The 19129-nt window shown below is 46.2% G+C and overlaps 1 protein-coding gene across 4 annotated transcripts in view; it reads right to left on the reverse strand.

Moving 5' to 3' along the window:
- Positions 1-19129, reverse strand: part of Vps8 (VPS8 subunit of CORVET complex) — a 223458-nt gene that overhangs the window by 64950 nt on the left and 139379 nt on the right. For all 4 annotated transcript variants that reach the window (XM_087575759.1, XM_087575760.1, NM_001427620.1 and 1 more), the window contains 4 exon segments: positions 10475-10622; positions 6269-6358; positions 5470-5512; positions 2496-2599 (listed from right to left, as the gene is read on the reverse strand). In XM_087575759.1, coding sequence (XP_087431885.1) covers positions 2496-2599; positions 5470-5512; positions 6269-6358; positions 10475-10622 — 385 coding nt within the window.

The raw sequence follows: 19129 nt of genomic DNA on the forward strand, positions 1-19129 counted from the left end.
AAGGAAATAGAGGGACAAAGAGTGGAGCAGAGACTGAAGGAAAGGTCATCCAGAGACTGCCCCACCTGGGGATCCATCCCACATACAGCCACCAAACCCAGTCACTATTGCTGATGCCAAGAAGTGCTTGCTGACAGGAGCCTGATATAGCTGTCTCCTAAGAGGCTCTGCCAGAGAATACAGATGCAGATGCTCGAAGCCAACCAGCGGACTGAACACAGAACCCGAATGGAGGAGTTAGGGGAAGGACTGAAGGAGCTGCAGGGGTCTTATCTGGCATCAAAGGGAGGGGAGGCCCTGGCTTGATGCCCCAGTGTAGAGGAATGTTAGGGCGGTGAGGCAGAAGTGGGTGGGTGGGTAGGGGAACACCCTCACAGAAGCAGGGTAAGGTGGGGAAGAATAGGGGATTTGTAGAGGGGAAACTAGGAAAGTGGATAACATTTAAAATGTAAATAAGAAAATCCAAATTTAAAAAATACATAAATAATTTTTAAAACATTTTTAAATTTTTTAAAAAAATTTATTTTTAAGTTCAGACTTCAGAACTCTGTGGTCTTCAAATCGTGGAACTAAAAGGTGAACAAACAAAATTCGGAGATCTGGGTGGAGGGGGTGGTGTGAACTTCTACCGTCCTGAGTTCTAATCCAGCAAGAAAGAGAACACTCTGGCATCAGGGCGGAAGAGTGACTGCCTTGCGTTCAGGTGTCAGGCCACCATTCTGTCATGGTTGGTCCCCAACCTACAGTTTCAAAATCAGAACTTGGTTTTCAAAACCATGCCCCAATATAATCAACTAATCAGAGGACAAATAAAAACAAAGATTCGGGAATACAAAAACTATCGAGTGAGTTTGCGTGACTTCATGGCATGGCCTCTCAAACTAAACTAAAAAGCACAGAACAGAGGCCTAACCTAGGGCGGTTCCCAGGCCTTTGGATGTGGGCGTATTGGGAGCTAGTAAGGTAAAGGAACATTTCCATGCAGTTTAGAGATTCCTCAACTCCTAGAGAAGACAGAACATAGTATTTTTAAGAGAAAGTATTGTTTGGTTCATTTTTAGCCAAACTCATCAGCCTGGGCAGACAAAACCATCCAGGGTGGTATTTCCTGAATGGTGATGGTGGGTAACTCTGGGTTACCATATGAATCTGTGGCAATATTTTATTTAAAATTTCTCTGTGAACTTTCTATATTGCATGACTTCCTTTTCCTTTTTTTTTTTTTGTGCGTGCATGCATATTTGCATGTGTATGGGTATGTGTGCACGCTTGTGTGTAGGAACGGAGATGCTCAGTCAAACCCCCAGTGTATAAAAGGCCAGTTCGTCCTCCAGAAGTCCCACACCCACCTGGCATTTACATGGACTCTGGGGGTCTGAACTCCAGCCCTCTTGCTCATGGCAAGGGCTTTAACTGCTGCATTAGCTCCCAGTCTCCACTACTGCATGATATTTTAAAATGTACTTGTATTATTTTATCAAAGTTTTTAATGAGGAAAAAAAATAACATCTATGTGTAAATATGTTTCTTATGCATACTTTTTACAATCCCTGACAAAAACATAATAAATTATAAAATTATGAAAACAGCAAACACACCCAAGATATACTTTTTGTTTTAATATATATAGTAAATATATATGAAAAGTTAAACTTAGTTTCCCATTTCAGACACTTAGGGTGTGGGAATTAGGCCTGATACCAGCATGAAGCCAGAGTCAGGAGCCCTGGAGGGCAAGCACAGAGAGGGGCTGTGTGACAGAACTCCTGCTAGCTGACCTTGTTACTTCTAGAGCCACGGAGAACTCAGCTGTCTGTCCTAAGCCTGCTGGAGTTGCTATTTCACTGTCGTAACTGCCTCCTGCGCCCGGTGCTCAGCGGACCTCCCTGGGGCTTCTGCTTTAACTCTGTTCAGTCCACTGTTAGCAGCAGGGCTCCCTAACCTTGGCTGCCACTAGAATCAGTGCACAGCATTCGGACACACTGATGGCTGGGTCTTAGCTGCAGAGGCTGTCGGTTAATTATATGGGGCACAGCACAAGTAATGAATATTTCAAAGCCCCAGGTCGTTCTCATGAAGGCTGAGGGGTCACCATATTACAACTGCTCTTTACCCTCTGCTGCACTCTGGGTACCTGCAGGGCTTAGCTCTCACTCTCACCACTGTGGGCAGAAAAGATGACAACAAGGACATGGTCCCACCACCCAGCATAAACAGAGGCCCCGCCCACCGCGCAGATGCCACAGGCACCCAGCATTCCCACGCCTGACAGTCTGCAGCTCAGTCTATGGACATGAGGCCTCTGTGGAAAGAAAGACGGCAGATACTCCTGATAGGGGCACCAAGAGCCTTACACTAGTGGGAACACCAGAGAGTGATTGAAGCCCAGACAAATTACATTCATGTGTCTGGGAGGGCAGCCGAGATAGAACTGACTCCTACTTTCCACACAGAATACGTTTTTTAAAGGGCTATGCAAATATCAGCTTGCTTACCTCTCGTTGCTGCTGATTCAAATTCTGTGAATTTCTCTGGCAAAGAGCAATGGTCTCTACCATGGTATCTTCAACAGCTTTCAGTTGGATGTCCTCCTTGGTATCTAGATTTGAAAAGAGGATAAATGTCAGATACGTTCCTGTTGCCTCAGAGCCTCTGTGAAAAGCCACACTCCGCTCTGTGTGTGTGTGTGTGTGTGTGTGTGTGTGTGTGTGTGTGTGTTCCAAAAAGTTGAGAGTCGAGAGATACATCCTGGACATGGGTGTCAGTGACCTCTGTCCTCCTGACTGAAAGTCACCTGACCTGCTGCTACCACAGCTGTAGCTGCTCTGGCCCCATGCCCTCCTCACTCTGAAGGACTGCACTCACAAACTAGGAGCTAAAAGAAATGTTCCTTCCCCAGTCACTTTGTTCAAATACCTTGTCACAGCCTAAGAAAGGTAGTAGTACTCAATGCCAAACCCAACCTATTTTACTCATCTCAAAACTGCTTCTTGTCCCCTAACTTCCAGAGGGAATTAAAGCCTCGTCATCTCCACATCTCCTGAGTTGTTCTCAGGAGCGTCTGTCTGTGCCCCTGGTTCATTCATTCTTTCTATCCTCCCAGTGTGCTTCCACCTGTCCCCTGTTGGAGCATCGGCTCTTCACTCAATTTCTGACTGCCAGACCCTACCTTTCTGGTCTCTTTCATATAAGTCCACTCAGATCGCTCTCTGCAGAAGGCACTAAAGATCCCTAAGCCTTAAAGACAGACTGCTTGAGTAACAGAGGCAGGACCCGGCCTTAACTCTGTGCTCTCCGTGAGGTTACTGGTAAGCCGCTCTCACACACGCCCACGCTAGGCCCCAAAGCCCCTTCCGGCTCTGTCTGCACACTTCCGTACTGATTCCTGAGTTACAGCTAGACCCTGAACTCTCTCAGCTCCTTTGCTGTTCCCATGGCACCTCTGACACTCTGTTCAACATGGAGTACAAGTTTATCTCCTGTGTCTCCTTCATGGGACTAAAGCTTCAGAGGAGAGAGGGCTGTGATTTTGTCAGCTGTGTGCTATATGTGCAGACTAAACAAAATGTCGTGTGCTTAGAAGACACTTGGATTTCTTAGCATACTGTCAACAGTGAATCTGAAGGCAGGATGTTGGTACTGGACCAGCTATGAGACTATGAACTGGCTTCTAGATATGTCACCAACAAATTCCCGCAGCAAGTGGGAAACACCTTTCTTAGTTTCCCTTAGCCATTCATATATTTGTAAAATTATCCTTGTAACACTAAATTTAAGAGAACACCACTAAATGCACCAAATACAACAAAATCAAATTGATTAAACACACTGACAATTCAAAAGCAATAATTAAATGTCTAGTTGATCATTGATAACCAAAGTAAACCAATTATTCCCATAGGTTCTAAAAAGCCAAAGTGCAATAGAAGGTGGCCAAGGTATAACACAAACTGGGTTACCAAGGACCTCGGCATCACAGAACATGGGCAAGTTATCCAGAGAGGTTGGATAAAGAGCACTCAGGGAGTGTGTGCAGGAAGGGTTCAAGGGACATGTTAAGAGGTGAGACAATATAAAACTCAGCTAGGAAGGATTCCCCCGACTTTATGGCAAGATGGGTTTGACTGTCAGGAACATAAAAGCAGGTATCTGACTAAAAACGGACGGAGGAGGAGAGGAGAAATACTTAAATGGTCAAAACAAGTACAGGAAGCAATGCCCTGCTGGCCAGAACCACCCAATGCCAGACAGCACCGGTGGAAGGAGAGAGAAGGGAGGTGAGGAGACAGAAGAGGAAAGGCTAAATCGAGAAGACAGGTAGAGTAGAAGGGATAGAGAGGGGGAGGAAGGGCGGACAGAGGAGGCAAGGATGAGAGTGGTGGTGAGACCGTGGTGCGGGGTGCAGCCAGTCCACACCCTGCTGAGGATGCGGGCTATGCAGGGAGGCTCTGGGTCCACGTCCCAGAACAGAGTAAGTTTTAAATTACTACTCTACCCAGCAACCCCACTTTTGTTCTTACGCCCAAAAGAAAGCGAGAACCCAAAAGCTATCTGTATAGTTCACAGCAGCGCTGTCCAGCAGACCAGAGTGGGGACGGCCCATGTGTCTGTTAAAGTGTAAATACGCAACGGGATGGGCATCTACACAGCAAACATGCAGCTCTACGAGACCAGACATCTGACTTGTTCCAACATTTAAGAGCTGTAAGGAGGTTACACTAGGGGAAATAACTCAACCATAAATTCAAACAGCAGGATTTCACTCTTATATGTCAACCAAATTCAGAAATTCCGAAACTAGAAGGCGGAACAGAAGGTGGGGTGTGTTAGGGGACCCCAACCCCGTATCTAGGGACATAGAGGGTCTGCTTGGGAGATAAGAAAATTGGAACTAGATGGTGGTGAAGTGTGTATTAAGTAAGTATTATGTGTAGCATAATAATACATAATGCCGTTGGGACACTTTGTAGTTTTCCTTATTTTACAATAACCTTTAAAGATTAAAAGAAATGTCAATGAACAGAACAAAACACTCAGGATTCCAAAAGGTCAGGGTTCACTGCCTGGGGCTACGGCTCACCAGCAGCTCTGATCTGCTGGTATTTGGCACAGTTTGTTATGGACCCACACAGTCAGGCATAAGTGCAGACGGGGACATAGGGCAGTCAGGGGCGCCACACTCCCTTGCCTGGTTACCCTCATCCCACTACAGTGTGTTTGTGTGTGTGTGTGTGTGTGTGTGTGTGTGTGTGTGTGTGTGTGTGAGACTTTCAAGCGTCCTCAAAATCCGCTAAAACTTCCTTCTACATTAAAGCAGATCAGGGGGGTTATGGAAACGGCTTGGGGTAGTCATTACTAAGCTAAGGCAGTGTATTATGTAACATTAAGCAGATCAGGGGGTTATGGAAACGGCTTGGGGTAGTCATTACTAAGCTAAGGCAGTGTATTACATTTCATGGAAGAACTTACTTTCATTCTGCCGGGTCATCTCTTGCAGCCTGCTCTGCAGCCTCTGGGAGGCAAAAACACAGGGGTGAGAAAACACTTTGTATTTCTACCCACCACGTCTTTGAATTAATGAACTTTAGAGGTAAATCCCCAAGAAACAGCTGTGAGTCGGCTCGGTTCCTGCACCAAGCCTCGATGACCTGAGTTGCGTCCCTGGGACCGGCATGGTGGAAAGAGAAAGGATTCCTGCGCTTGTCCTCTGACCTCCACTGTGCTTACCTGTGCCCATACAGACAGACATATACGTAAGGAAGTGAACACATGAAATGTTCTTTTGCTGTCCTTCAGCATGGACTCTCTGTCTACAAGGCTCATGACGTGGGAGTGCCTGCAGATCAGGTGTCACTGGCTCTGCCCATGTGTGCCTCTCTGTACCGCTACACAGTCACCACTGATGTCTCATAGAGCAGTACTGAGGACCCATGTTTTGGATGAGGATGTGAAATTCTGACTGGGTCATGAGACAAACAGGTGTGCTGGGCAGGTACTAACAAAAAGTCCTGACAGGCCTATCCTCAGGGCACAGGGCACACACAGACTTACGGCTGAATTTTCTCTAACCTCGAGATGTACTGTGGAGACTTTCCATGTATATAAATTTTGACTTTAAAATTATGCCATAGATAAATATGCACCTGTCCTCGGTGAGCCCCATAATTAAGCACTTCTATCTGTAGCTTACCTCGAGACCCAAGAGACAAAGACAGACTGGGGAGTGGCAGAGGGACAGAGTGTGACAGTAAGCACGGTCAACACCTACCTCCAGCAGCAGCAGGAAGGCACCATGGACATCCCCCTTCTTCTCCAACAGATATGCAGTGACTTCGTGGAGCTGGTACTTTTGTGTAATCTAGGAAAAGCAGAAGGGCTTCTGTAAGTTGGGGTTTCAGAGTACAGAGGGCACAGCACACAAGCCATGGGCCAGCCATTAGTGAACCTGTGTCTTTGCAGAATGCTACCGCATAGGGCGCTCTGTGCAACCCATCTTATAGTGAACGCATCTGGTAGTTATACTTGCAACAGTTTCATTCCTTTTTTACTTGATTTTCCAAATTAACCACACATCTGAATGAGGTGCACCCTCAAGAAAAGTCAGCACACACGGAGAGTGTCAAATAATTCTACATAAAGCACTGGAACAAGATGACTGAAAAGAGCACATATTAACTTACGGGGGTTTAGTGAAAATCACTTTCCAGGACAGCCGGCTAGTGCAAGGCTCACTTTCCAGGATGGTCTGTTAGTGAAAGACTCACTTTCCAGGGCGGCCTGCTAGTTCAAGGCTCACTTTCCAGGATGGCCTGCTAGTGCAAGGCTCACTTTCCAGGGCGGCCTGCTAGTTCAAGGCTCACTTTCCAGGATGTCTGTTAGTGAAAGACTCACTTTCCAGGACGGCCTGCTAGTGCAAGGCTCACTTTCCAGGACACCCTGCTGGTACAAGGCTCACTTTCCAGGACAGGCTACTAGTGCAAGGCTCACTTTCCAGGACGGCCTGCTAGTGCAAGGCTCACTTTCCAGGACGGCCTGCTAGTGCAAGGCTCACTTTCCAGGACATCCTGCTGGTACAAGGCTCACTTTCCAGGACAGGCTACTAGTGCAAGGCTCACTTTCCAGGACGGCCTGCTAGTGCAAGGCTCACTTTCGAGGACAGAAAGAATTTAGTTGGTTGCTAAGTACAAACCAGCTTAAATGAGCTCTCATATTTTAATGTCATAGCAGCAAACAACAAATATGTCCTTAGAGAGCCAGGCATGGTGGTGCCTGCCTTTATGATCACGGCACTCTGGAGGCAGAGGCAGAATCTCCATGACTCCGAGACCGGCCTGTTCTACACATCAGGTTCCAGGGTAACTAGAGATACACAGCGAGACTCATCTTAACCAAACCAAACAAAACAGCAAAACAAGCCTTACAGAAATGTTACAGAAAGGCAAGTTTCTGAATGTGAAGAATCAGGTCCACAGAGCTGTCCGTTCTCCCTGCATTGATGCAGTTCAATGCGTTTTACAATTGAAGCACCACAAGCTTTCAGAGAGACTTGGTATTGTGATCCTAAGTGACACAGAGCTGGTGGGGAAGGGAAGCATATGGGGTTTTATCAAGTAAGGGAGGGGACGAGGCTTTCCCCAAATGATAGGTCTTCTGTCAAACTGTGTGGACTAAAATATGTGGTGGGCATACAGGGAAAGACAACCAAAGGAAAGAAGAGACCACAGACAGATCCACGTGTGCAGAGTTTAACACAACAAAGTATGGTGTTCAGTCAGTGAAGACGGTATGCTGGATAGTTTTTTTTTATGTCAACTCGACACAAGAAGGCAGGCTGAGCAAGTCCTAGGTAAGCAGCACCCCTCCACGACCTCTGCGTCAGCTCCTGCCTCCAGCTTCCAGCGCCATTTGAGTTCCTGTCCTAGAATAAGGAAGCATCATCTGAATAAACCCTTTCCTCCCAGAGTTCCTTTGGTCATGGTTTCATCATAGCTAAGCTTCCATGGTTTCATCATAGCTAAGCTCAGAGAGTCAGGGAGCTGATGGTTCAGTGTTAAAAGCACTGCCTGAAAGCTGATGACCCGAGTTCAATCCCTAGATCCCGCAGTAGGAGAAGGAAAGCAACTCCTGAAGGGTGTCTCTGGCATCTACATGTGTACTGTGGTATATAGTGAGTGTATATACACACAGAGATCTATGCATGTGTGTGTGTATATATATGTGCATATATATATGTGTGTATGTGTGTGTGCGTGTGTGTGTTTATATATGTGTGTATACACACAGAAATCTATGCATGTGTATGTGTGTATATATGTGCATATATATGTGTGTGTGTATGCATGTGTGTGTTTATATATGTGTGTGTGTCTGTGCGTGTGTGTGTTTATATATGTGTGTATACACACAGAGATCTATGCATGTGTATGTGTATATATGTGCATATATAAATGTGTGTGTGTGCATGTGTGTGTTTATATATGTGTGTGTGTGCATGTGTGTGTTTATATATGTGTGTATACAGAGATCTATGCATGTGTATGTGTATATATATGTGCATATATATGTGTGTGTGTTTATATATGTGGGTATACATACAGAAACATATGCATATCTATATATATGTGCGCATGTGCGTGTTTATGTGTGTATACATAAATGTGTATGTATATACATACACACAAACACATATACAAATGATAATAATTATTTTTCATAATCAGTGAGGAAAAGATGATAAAACATCGTAAACGCCAGGCACTTAGCATCATGCACGGTGGAAGAGATAAGCCTTTCCCTTGATCAGTCTACAGATGGAATGAATGAAGCCCAAAATGTGAGAGGTTAAACTCTATAGAGGGAGAAGGGAAACCTTTTGTATCACGAAAACAGGGATGGAAATAGCAGACACATACGCTTACGCTTTTGGATAGTGACAAATCGGAACAGAGGTAAAAGCCGTAGTAAAGATGCACCAAAGCGGAGTGAGGAAGGAAGCGCTTCTATTACACAGCTGGCGAAGAGCACGGGATGCAGAAACCAGACAGGCGTGTCTACAAGTGAGTGACAGCAAAACATAGTGGAAAAAATGGTGCCCGTGTGAATACCAACCAGTGACACCATCATACCATCGAAATGGAACATACCAAATGTGTTAAGTAAAAGTGTTTTTTGATTGATTAAAAAAATTAGGAATCCTCAAAGCTATGGGGAAATGATGTGCGTGTGTGTGTGCCTGTGTGTGCGTGTGTGTGCGTGTGAACACTGATGAGAACAGAAGCACAGGAATACTGGATGCATGGGAACAGAGGCAGTTGGAAATGGTGTGTGTGCGTGTGTGTGCGCGTGTGTGTGTGCGTGTGTGTGTGCGTGTGTGTGTGCGTGTGCGTGTGAACACTGATGAGAACAGAAGCACAGGAATACTGGATGCATGGGAACAGAGGCAGTTGGAAATGGTGTGTGTGTGTGTGTGCGTGTGTGTGTGTGTGTGTGTGCGTGTGTGTGCGTGTGAACACTGATGAGAACAGAAGCACAGGAATACTGGATGCATGGGAACAGAGGCAGTTGGGAGTACTGCAAACTTCAGCACCAAGCCACTCTAGCAGGCATGGCCAACCTGGGTGCACAGGCCGTGTGTGTCACAGGTCATCTACGAGTGCCCCCAGCATATGCTTAGAACATTTGGTTGATAGTGACCTCAGAGGAAAAGGAAGGAGAGAGGGCAGACAAAGGAGCTTTGTCTATTAAATAAGGCGATGTTCAAATGCACTGAAATTTACTCGGTGGGAACGCACGGAGCTGATACTGTGCACATTTCTAAGTACCTGAAATGTTTCGTAAGTCAACATTTCTAAAATATGGAGGCACCTCGGAAAGTGGATGCAGAAAATATGGGTCACTATTTGTTTTTTTCTTTTTTCTTTTTTTCGGGGCTGGGGACCGAACCCAGGACCTTGCGCTTCCTAGGCAAGCGCTCTACCACTGAGCCAAATCCCCAACCCCAAGGATCACTATTTGTTAAGAGCAAAGGGAAGAAGACATAATGTTATCCTCAAATTTTAAATGGGAAAACATACTAGCCTCATAATATATGCCTAAACATATGCACACGCACGCGCGCGCGCGCGCGCACACACACACACACACACACACACACACACACACACCCCAAAAAATATCAAGGCATGGAGCGCTCTGAAGCTGCTGGGCTTTTCTGCAGCCTTCGAATTCCTTGGCGCACCTGGACTACTTGACCACAACAGTTTGTACCAGGAACTTGCCGCGTTCCCTTTCCCAGGTTGGCTAGAATTCCTATAAAACCTGACAGAGCTGTTTGAAAGCATCTGACTGTAGCAATGATGACTGCACCCTGGGTACCAGCACTCACTGGGAACTTCACACCCGGGTATCCCTATGCCCGTGAAAGGGGGAGACTTCAAAACAGGTCACATTGTCTTGTGCCTTCAGGCGGCCTTACCTGAATAGTTTCCTCCAGATGGTAGCAGTCGAGGACTTGCAGTGTCTCTATGACTTGGTCAGGACTGAACTGGCACAGGAGCTCAATGAACTGCTCTGTAACGCAAGGTGGGATCTGCAGGGATTCCTGACTGATGTGGACACGTTCCCTGAAGGGACAAGGCAAGAGACTCCTGAGTAAAGCCCCCCTGAGCACACCTATAATCAAAGGGTACAGGTAAGGGGCACATTGTGCTGAAACAAGGTCACCTTTAAGAGATAAAAATGCCTATTGTGCTTCAAGTACTCAAGCGAACTATTCCATATGTCTGAGGCACGGAATAAGTCTCAGCTCGCGTGGAGTAACTAGCAAGAGTTAAACTTCATTCTAAAAGACGTAAGACCCAAGTCAGTTTAGACATCAAGCACTATGAGTCGCTATAGTAACGAATGACCTCTAGTCTTTGCAAGAGTCCCTAGCATGCTTCCCTTTCCAGCTCCAGTGACACCACTCTCTGGCTGCTTTTTCATTAATTTAGCACATGCTGTGTATGGTCTTTGGGAAAGTCGACTGAGAAAATGCCTCCACCAGACTGGCCTGTGGCAAGCCTGTGGGACATTTTCTTAAATAATGATTAATATGGTAAGCCCATGCCATGGGGGCAGTGTCACCCTGGATCGTACAGGAAATCAAGCTGACACTCTGCAAGACAGCCTGACTCCTGTCACATTCTACACCTCGTCCTTAGAAACGGGCAGCTTTAGCTCCCACCTCTCATCATATAGCTTCTCTTTATACCAAATGGAGGCCACCACAGAAAACCACAAATGGACACAATGCAGAGAGCATTGATAGCTTAGGAAAACAGCACACCCTGAGTAACAACTGCTGGAGGAGTATTGTGGACAAGTGTGTGGGTTCAAGCATCAAGGGCTCCTCTGCCTCTAAGTCTACCTGCAGGAAGCTCATTGGTTCTCACCATGAAGGACTCCTGCTTCTAGCAGGGGGAGGAGAGAAGCAGATGCTTCCAAATACACACAGTTCGCTCTTCTCTCTCAACAGGCCCCCCTGACATGATGGACAGGACTACATCACACTCACTACCTCATGCCATGTGAGTCCTAAGGCCTCAAGCGGTGAGACAGTGAGTGTCTAGAGCTGCTGTTCTGGATCTGTTATCACTGCCAGGACACTAGCACACCTCTCCAGAGAGGTGCATGGACTGGAGCTTCCCCAGTGCTTAACTGATGCCAAGAAGCACAACAGCCAACTCCAGCCTTCCTGTCTCACGGACGGCTCTGGGAGAGAAAGGCTGACACTCTGAAGAGGCTGAGGACAGGAGCGCAAAAGCTAAGAGCTAAATGAAGATCACTGTGCCTGCCGTGCACCCTCCCACCACAGCAACAGGCCCTTTCACAGAAACAAGGGAATAGGACAGGGAAACCAGTGTCTCCAACTTTCCTCAAGAAGCAGTCTTCAGGGAAATGCAAGGGTAGGAGGGCTGGGGGTTGGGACCTGGGGAAAGATTCCAGCCTCAGGCATTACAGCAAACAGTAAACACACTCTTAGCCACATGAACATAAAACCCTAAATTTGAAGGTCTATTCTCTCTAGTTTCTTTTGCATAGAGATGTCTAGCTTTCATTCCAAAAGTATAAGACGTGAGGAGACAAAGCAATGCGGTTTGAAGAGGTGCGGCAAGCAGCGAAGGCAGACGACAGAGATGCTGGGGTGCGAACTAACACAGTGAGAGCTCTGAGAGGAAATGTAGGCAAGCAAGGAGAGAATAACGCAGGCAGATGAACACACATCTGAGATACAATGGAAACTGAGGAGAGGAAAGTAATACAGAGATGAAGACAGCCTCTGGTGTGCTTATCAACAGTCTAGACACAGCTGAGGGCAGATGTCTGTCCACAGACATCTCCAAACTTCATTTGCTAAAAGGTAAATGAAGAAAAGGAAGGACAGAATATCCAAGAATTGTATAGTAAGGCCCCGAAGAATAAATACACATAATGGAACTGTGAGAAGGAGAAAGAACATAGGAAAAAATAAATGGTAACTTAATTTTCCAAAATGAATGGTAAACCATGGAGCACCAGGCCCCACCAGCAGAGGGGAGGGCAGAGGGAAGACCCTAGAGATGCAGGTGGGAGAGGAAGTTCATTAGACGTCCTCAAGCACTGCAAGCCGCGGGGAACAGTGTTAAAGTGCTGAAGGGAAAAGCGAAAACAACCGGAAAGTCTGTAATTCAGCAAAACTGGCTCTTAAAGGCTAAAAGGGAATATTTTCCCAGACAAAGAAAAATTGAGGGAATACATTGCTGACACGTCTGCTCTACAAGAAATGCTGAAGGAAGGTCTTCGGAAAGCAGGTGGGTACAAGTCAGAGCCTGGATCTATAAAGACAGAGTGCGCTGGGGACAGGACACATTCTATCAGACAGTGCTTGACTCAGAAGAGCACAGTGCAGACAGCCCAGTGCAGTGAGCATGGTGTGGACAGATCAGGCGCAGGAGGGAACGGCCCCATGATGATGCCACAGGCTCTCATCGTGCTATTTGTACTCAGAATCTGATCACTGAAAGAGATCTTGCTAAATAAAGGGCAGTCACTAGTGTGTGTGTGTGTGTGTGCATGCGTGTGCATGTGTGTGTGTGCATGTGTGTGTGAGTACTCGCATGCGCGCGCGTGTGCATACATGCATGTGTTTGTGTGTGCACGAGTGTGTGTGCATGCGTGTGTGCATGCGCGTGCATGTAAATGCGTGTGTGTATGCGTTCGTGTGCATTCGTGTGTGTGCATGCGTGTGCATGTGTGTGAGTACGCGCATGCGCGCGTGTGTGCATACGTGCATGTGTTTGTGTGTGTGCACGAGTGTGTGTGCATGCGCGTGCATGTAAATGCGTGTGTGTGCATGCGTTCGTGTGCATTCGTGTGTGTGTGCGTGTGTGTGTGTGTGTGTGTGTTTGGGAGGGATGGTCAGAGGATAACCTGTGGAAATCTCCCCTTTCACATGTGAGTTCTAGGGGCTGAATTCAGGTTGTCAGTCTTGGGAACAGGCGCCTTTACGTGGGGAGACAAGTCAGACACCCAGTTTTTTGGGTTTTTTTGGTTTGGTTTTTTTTTTTTGTGGATTCATATAAACTATCTAATTAAAACCAGGCAAGGCAGAGAACAAGCGATGAACAGGCAGAAGAGGAACAAGACACCTGAGTCTGCTCACAGCAGAAGAGAAGAACCTTAACGAACCCTTTTCATTGCAAAGTGGAGAAACCTAAGTATTTGCAAGGAGGGTTAAAAACGGCAAAGTTTATGGAACTTCAGTATGTGGCACTAACATGCCAGCTGTCACTGTGTCAGACGTGTGCGGCACAAAGGGCAAAGCCACCAAGGATGCTGAGCAAGCTCAGCTGGGTAGCCACGCCCACATTCTCTCTGACCAGTGCGCACTGTCAACGCACATCTTCCCCGTCTTCATTTACGCGGCTGGGCTTGCAGATTGGGATTCAATTAGACGTGCAAGTGTTTAACTGGCTTCTTCCCTGTCTCCTGCTTAGAGTCACTTTTCCTATTCTGAATGCTAAGACGGATAGTTTTCTATCATTTTAAAGTGCTTTCTAAACAGAAATCTTTTTTTTTTTTAAAGATTTATTTTATTTATTATATATAAGTACACTGTAGCTGTCTTCAGATACACCAGAAGAGGGCATCAGATCTCTTTTACAGATGGTTGTGAGCCACCATGTGGTTGCTGGGAATTGAACTCATGACCTCTGGAAGAGCAGTCGGGTGCTCTTAACCGCTGAGCCATCTCTCCAGCCCAGAAATCTTTACAAGGCATCTTCACAGCATTTACCTACCTGTGGGCGAGCTGTGTTCAAGGACTCAGTATGGGAGAAAGAGGACACAGACACAGAGAGAGGGATGGAACTAGGGCATCCTTTGAGCTGCTCAGTGCTGCTCAAGACGGAGGAGGACAGATGGAAGGACGCCCAGCACACTGGAGAGATGGGCCAGGCCAGGTCAGGAAAGCCCTGTGGATACCAGAGTCCGGATTTTGCTGTGGGTGGTGGGGGAAGAAGAGCTGTGAGAGGAGGGGGACAGCGGTCATGCTTTACTTGCTGAGGGTGGACACAGGCATTAAGAAGGCCATATAGGAGGGGTGTGCACATGAGGGTGTGCACCTGCAGATTTTGCTCACTTATTTTGATATGTTCTCTTACCGGGTTGCCCAGGCTGGCCTTAAATTTGTGAGGTCAAGTTAGCCTCCTGCCCTGGCCCCCAAGGTAGCCCACACTACAGATACGCACCCTCATGCCTGGCTCTGTGGATCCTGAGGACTGCCTGATTCTGTGTGGAATGACTGAGAAGATGGAAGGGCAGTGGGTCGGAAAGTGAAAGCAGGTAACCTCTCGGGACCCCGATGAAGCATATGCCTGCATTTCAGTCTGTCCCTGCTGGGAGAGTAAGCTCTTTGATGCCAGGGCTCTGTGGTAGTCACTACTCGATCTTCCGTACCAGTCGCCGTGTTCAACAGGCTTCAGCTGAAATTACTAAATGAATTAGTAAGTTGATAAAGCTATTCGCTAAGAAACAAAGTGAGGGGAAATGTTTGAGTTAGAAAAGAGTAACCAGAGCAATCTCCCTCTAAATACATAAACGTACACAGGCTGCATGCATGGGGGAGAGGAGGGAGGAGGAGGGACAGAGAGGGAGGGAGGGGGGGTTCAATGTCGATTCTGGGCTTCTGGCAACATCCTAGCAGAGGGGAGACAAGGCTGAACATGTTCACAACCATTTCCCACAGGGGACTCACTACAGAGGACTGCATTTTGTATGGAAAAGTTCAAGAGCATCTATTATGTTCTAACTTTTATTTAACTTTGGGAATTGGTATCTTCAGATGTCCCTTCAAAGATAGCCCCAGAACTACCGACAGTTCCAGTGGCAACCCAGAAGCATTTCCATAATCTATATTTTGCTTCTTGGCAAAGTTACCCATGTTCAGTTTTTACTTTATCTTGATTGAAGACTTAAAAATACAACATGCCATTTGATGTGAGAGTTTTCTTACGAGAAAAGCCCTATTATATATTTCAGAGCCCTCAAAGATATTAACAAAAGCCAAATCAACGTCTACAGGAAATTCACACTGGGGAAGAGCTTTGAATATAAATTCTCTTGCATGTTCTCTGGACTCCACAAAGCTCATGTCCTTACAAAGGCCACCGGTGTCCTTTTGTGGTGTCCTTCAAGTATGCCCTCTGCATAGATGCCAGCCCGTCAGGAGTCCTGCAGGAACTGGTGGTCAACAGAACCCAGGGGGAGGGGTGGGGAGGGCTCTGGGCAGCAGCTGGTGGGCAGAGAAATGGAAGAGGATATTTCCCAGACAAATGAGTCTGTGAGCAGACTCAGGTGTCTTGTTCCTCTTCTGCCTGCCCATCGCTTGTTTTCTGCCTTGACTGGTTTTAATTAAATAGTTTATATGAATCCACAAAAAAAAAAAAAAAAACAAAAAAAAAAAACTCTCCTAAGCTGGTGCCTCCATGCAGAAAAGCACCTTTTTCTGGAGGATTAACTCCTCCAACCATCTGACCTTTCCAAATATAGATGCCACGTGACACTAGTATCTTGGTGGGTCATTTAAGTCTACTGGCAGAATTATTATATAATAAGGATAACTTAAAGGATTTGGGGAAAGAAAGAAAAATATAAAAATTCAGCTAGAGAATGTGTTCCTTTAAAATGCTGTTTACAACATACTCCAATTAAAAACAACTCAGTAGTATTAAGCCAAATATGTATACTATATATGTGAATGAATATATTCATTCTCATATATATATTCTCATATATGTATATATATGAAGATCTAATTAAGTGGGCCAAAGGCCATTCTGTTGTGATATATACAAGCAAGATGCCTTCAGTTCAAAATGTTTTATTTCTCCTGTTCTCCAGAATGCTTGTGTAGATAGTTATTTCATGGAGGAATTGGGGGGGGCAGCTAGGGATTTTTTTAAGGGTTTACTTTTCTTTCTTTCTTTCTTTCTTTCTTTCTTTCTTTCTTTCTTCCATTTTTAAAGATTTATTTTATCTATATGAGTACTCTGTAGCTGTCTTCAGACACACCAGAAGAGGGCATCAGATCCCATTACAGATGACCAAGAGCCACCATGTGGTTGCTGGGAATTGAACTCAGGACCTCTGGAAGAACAGCCAGTGCTCTTAACCACTGAGCCAACTCTCCAGCCCACAGGTTTTCTTAAGAACAGAAAAGGAAGAAACGAAGGTGGAAAACATTGTAGACCTGGCTCTCAGAGAGCTGGAGGGAGGGGCTGCTCTGCCTATCTGTAAAACCCTGTTGCTCCCAGCATCTCCCATAGTTCCCTGGTTTTCTACTTCTGGTTTCCTCATTCCTGGCTAGTCTAGCTAATACTGAGGTTAGCCAACAGGCCAGTAGGGGGCCCTAGAGAACAGTATCCAAAGTCGGGTGCCCTGAAGAGCTGAGATTCCCACAGTGCTAGCAGCACCCCCTTTCCTCAGCGGTGTGAGTTCAGTCTACTACAGAGGAAAAAGCCCTTCGTTAGGAAGGTTGAAAACCACTGGTATTGAAGCACTTCATTAAGGTGACCAAGTTCTCTTCCCCTCCCTCCCACACTTCTCTCTGACTCTCTCTGTCTCTTTCCCTCATCCTCTCCATCTCCCCTCTCCCTCTTCTCAAAAACAAGTTGTCTGTGTAGCCCTAGCTGGGCTAGAACTCCCTCTGCAGACCGGGCTGGTCTTGAACTCAGATCCACCTGCCTCTGCTTCCCAAGTGCTGGGATTAAAATCATACCTCACCGCCGCCTGGCCAATCTCTCTTTTCTTTTTATGCAAGCATCATACCTATGAACTTTTCTCTTAGGTCTGTCTTGGCTATTTTCCAGAGGTTTGCAGCAGACTCCGCTGCGACTTTCATTGGGTCATAGAACTTGTTTAGTGTCCTCAGTGAGTGTTCATTCAGAAGTCTGTCACTCGGCCTGGACATTCTCATGTGGTGGCCAAGGTTGGCCTTCATGCTGAGTTCTAGTTATGCTCTAGGCTGATGAGATGCGAGGAGTATTTGGGGGAGGGAGGACAGGGGCATTTTTAAAAATTTTAGATTTAGAGTGTATGGCACGTAAATACCATGGTGCACGTCGGGAGGTCAGAGGACAGATCGTAGGAATTAGTTTTTTCCTTCTACCATGTGAATTCCAGAGAACTAACGCCGGTCATTGGGCTTGGCTCCGAGCCACTGTTAAGGTTTGCTTTGTGACCCACGATGTGACCAGTTCTAAAGAAGGCTCCGTGTGTCTGTAAGAAGAGTGGATGTGTCCTGCCTATCACGTGGAGCGTTCTATGCCTATGTTAAATCCAGTTGGTCTATGCTGTTCTTGAAAAGCTTTGTTTGGAAGACCTGTCTAGATTATGCCAGTGGGGCTCATTGAGCAGTGATCCCTGGTCCTGAATTTAACTGGAAGATTCTGTCACTACGGTTTTGGGCTCACCTCTTATTACATCTATTTAACTCGTCTATGTCATCTTGGCTTAACTCTGGTAGATCATACAGGTCTATAGAAACTGGTCTTAGATCTGCAAAGTTTGGTAGAAGTACCAGTTGTACATTATGTTGTGATGATCCTGAATCTTCTTGGTCTTTCGTCTCTTGTTCACCTCTGACTTCCATTAATATGGACTGTCTTTTCTTCTTGTTAGTTTGATTAAAAGTTTGTTGATTTTGTTCATTTAAAAAAAAAAAACAAGCAACTAACTCTTCGTTTCACTGATACTTTGTCTCTTTTCCCTACTTACTATTCATAAGGCTTTAGGATACATCATTATTTGAGATCTCTCTTGTTATGAACTTTGATAATTTTTACATGCATACAATGTGTTCTGTAACATCTATCCCCTTGAATCCCCTCTCATACTTTCTCTACCACGTATCCCTTCCTACCTCATGTTCACTCCTCTGGCTTCCTTTTTCAGTTGTCTTTTTTAACGACTAATTTCCCATTAATACTGCCTCCATATGCTTGGGTGTCGGGTCATCCATCCAGTGGAGCAAGGACAACACACCAGGGTCCACAGCCCTGGAGACCACTGATTCTCCTTCTACCGTCAGACATCAGCCATTGGCAGCCAGCAGCTCCTCAGCTGGGGGCGGGGCCTCATGACGGTTGGCTTGATCTTGTGCACATCTTGCTCAGGTAGTGAGAGCTGCTGTGTGTTCCTGAGCGCAGCAGTCCTGTCCGGAAGCCACTGGTCTGCAGGAGCCTGCCCTGCCCTCTGGCTTTGCACTGTTCCTGCTGCTCCTCTGCAGGTTTCCTCAGCCTTGGGTGTGGTTGAGATGTCCTGTTTGCAGCTGTCAATTCTAGTCCTTCATTCTCTGCTCTTTTGGGAGTCTCTGTATTAACCATCATCCAAAAACCAAAACCAAAACTTCTCTGCTGAGGGACTAGAGCTGTACCAATCTGGGGATAAGCTTAGGGATTTAGAAGGCAGTTGAATGGTACGTCCTTTTAGCAAAATGGTAATAATTTTGTTTTGTTTTCCTAGAGCCTATGACCTGTACAGGTGGTTGGCCAGGCATGAGTCCCCTTCTGTGCAATAGGCCTTAAGCACAGTCTAAAAGCAGATGAGCACC

The sequence above is a fragment of the Rattus norvegicus genome, chromosome 11 (assembly GCF_021556685.1).
Source record: "Rattus norvegicus strain SHRSP/BbbUtx chromosome 11, alternate assembly SHRSP_T2T, whole genome shotgun sequence".
Lineage (NCBI taxonomy): Eukaryota > Metazoa > Chordata > Mammalia > Rodentia > Muridae > Rattus > Rattus norvegicus.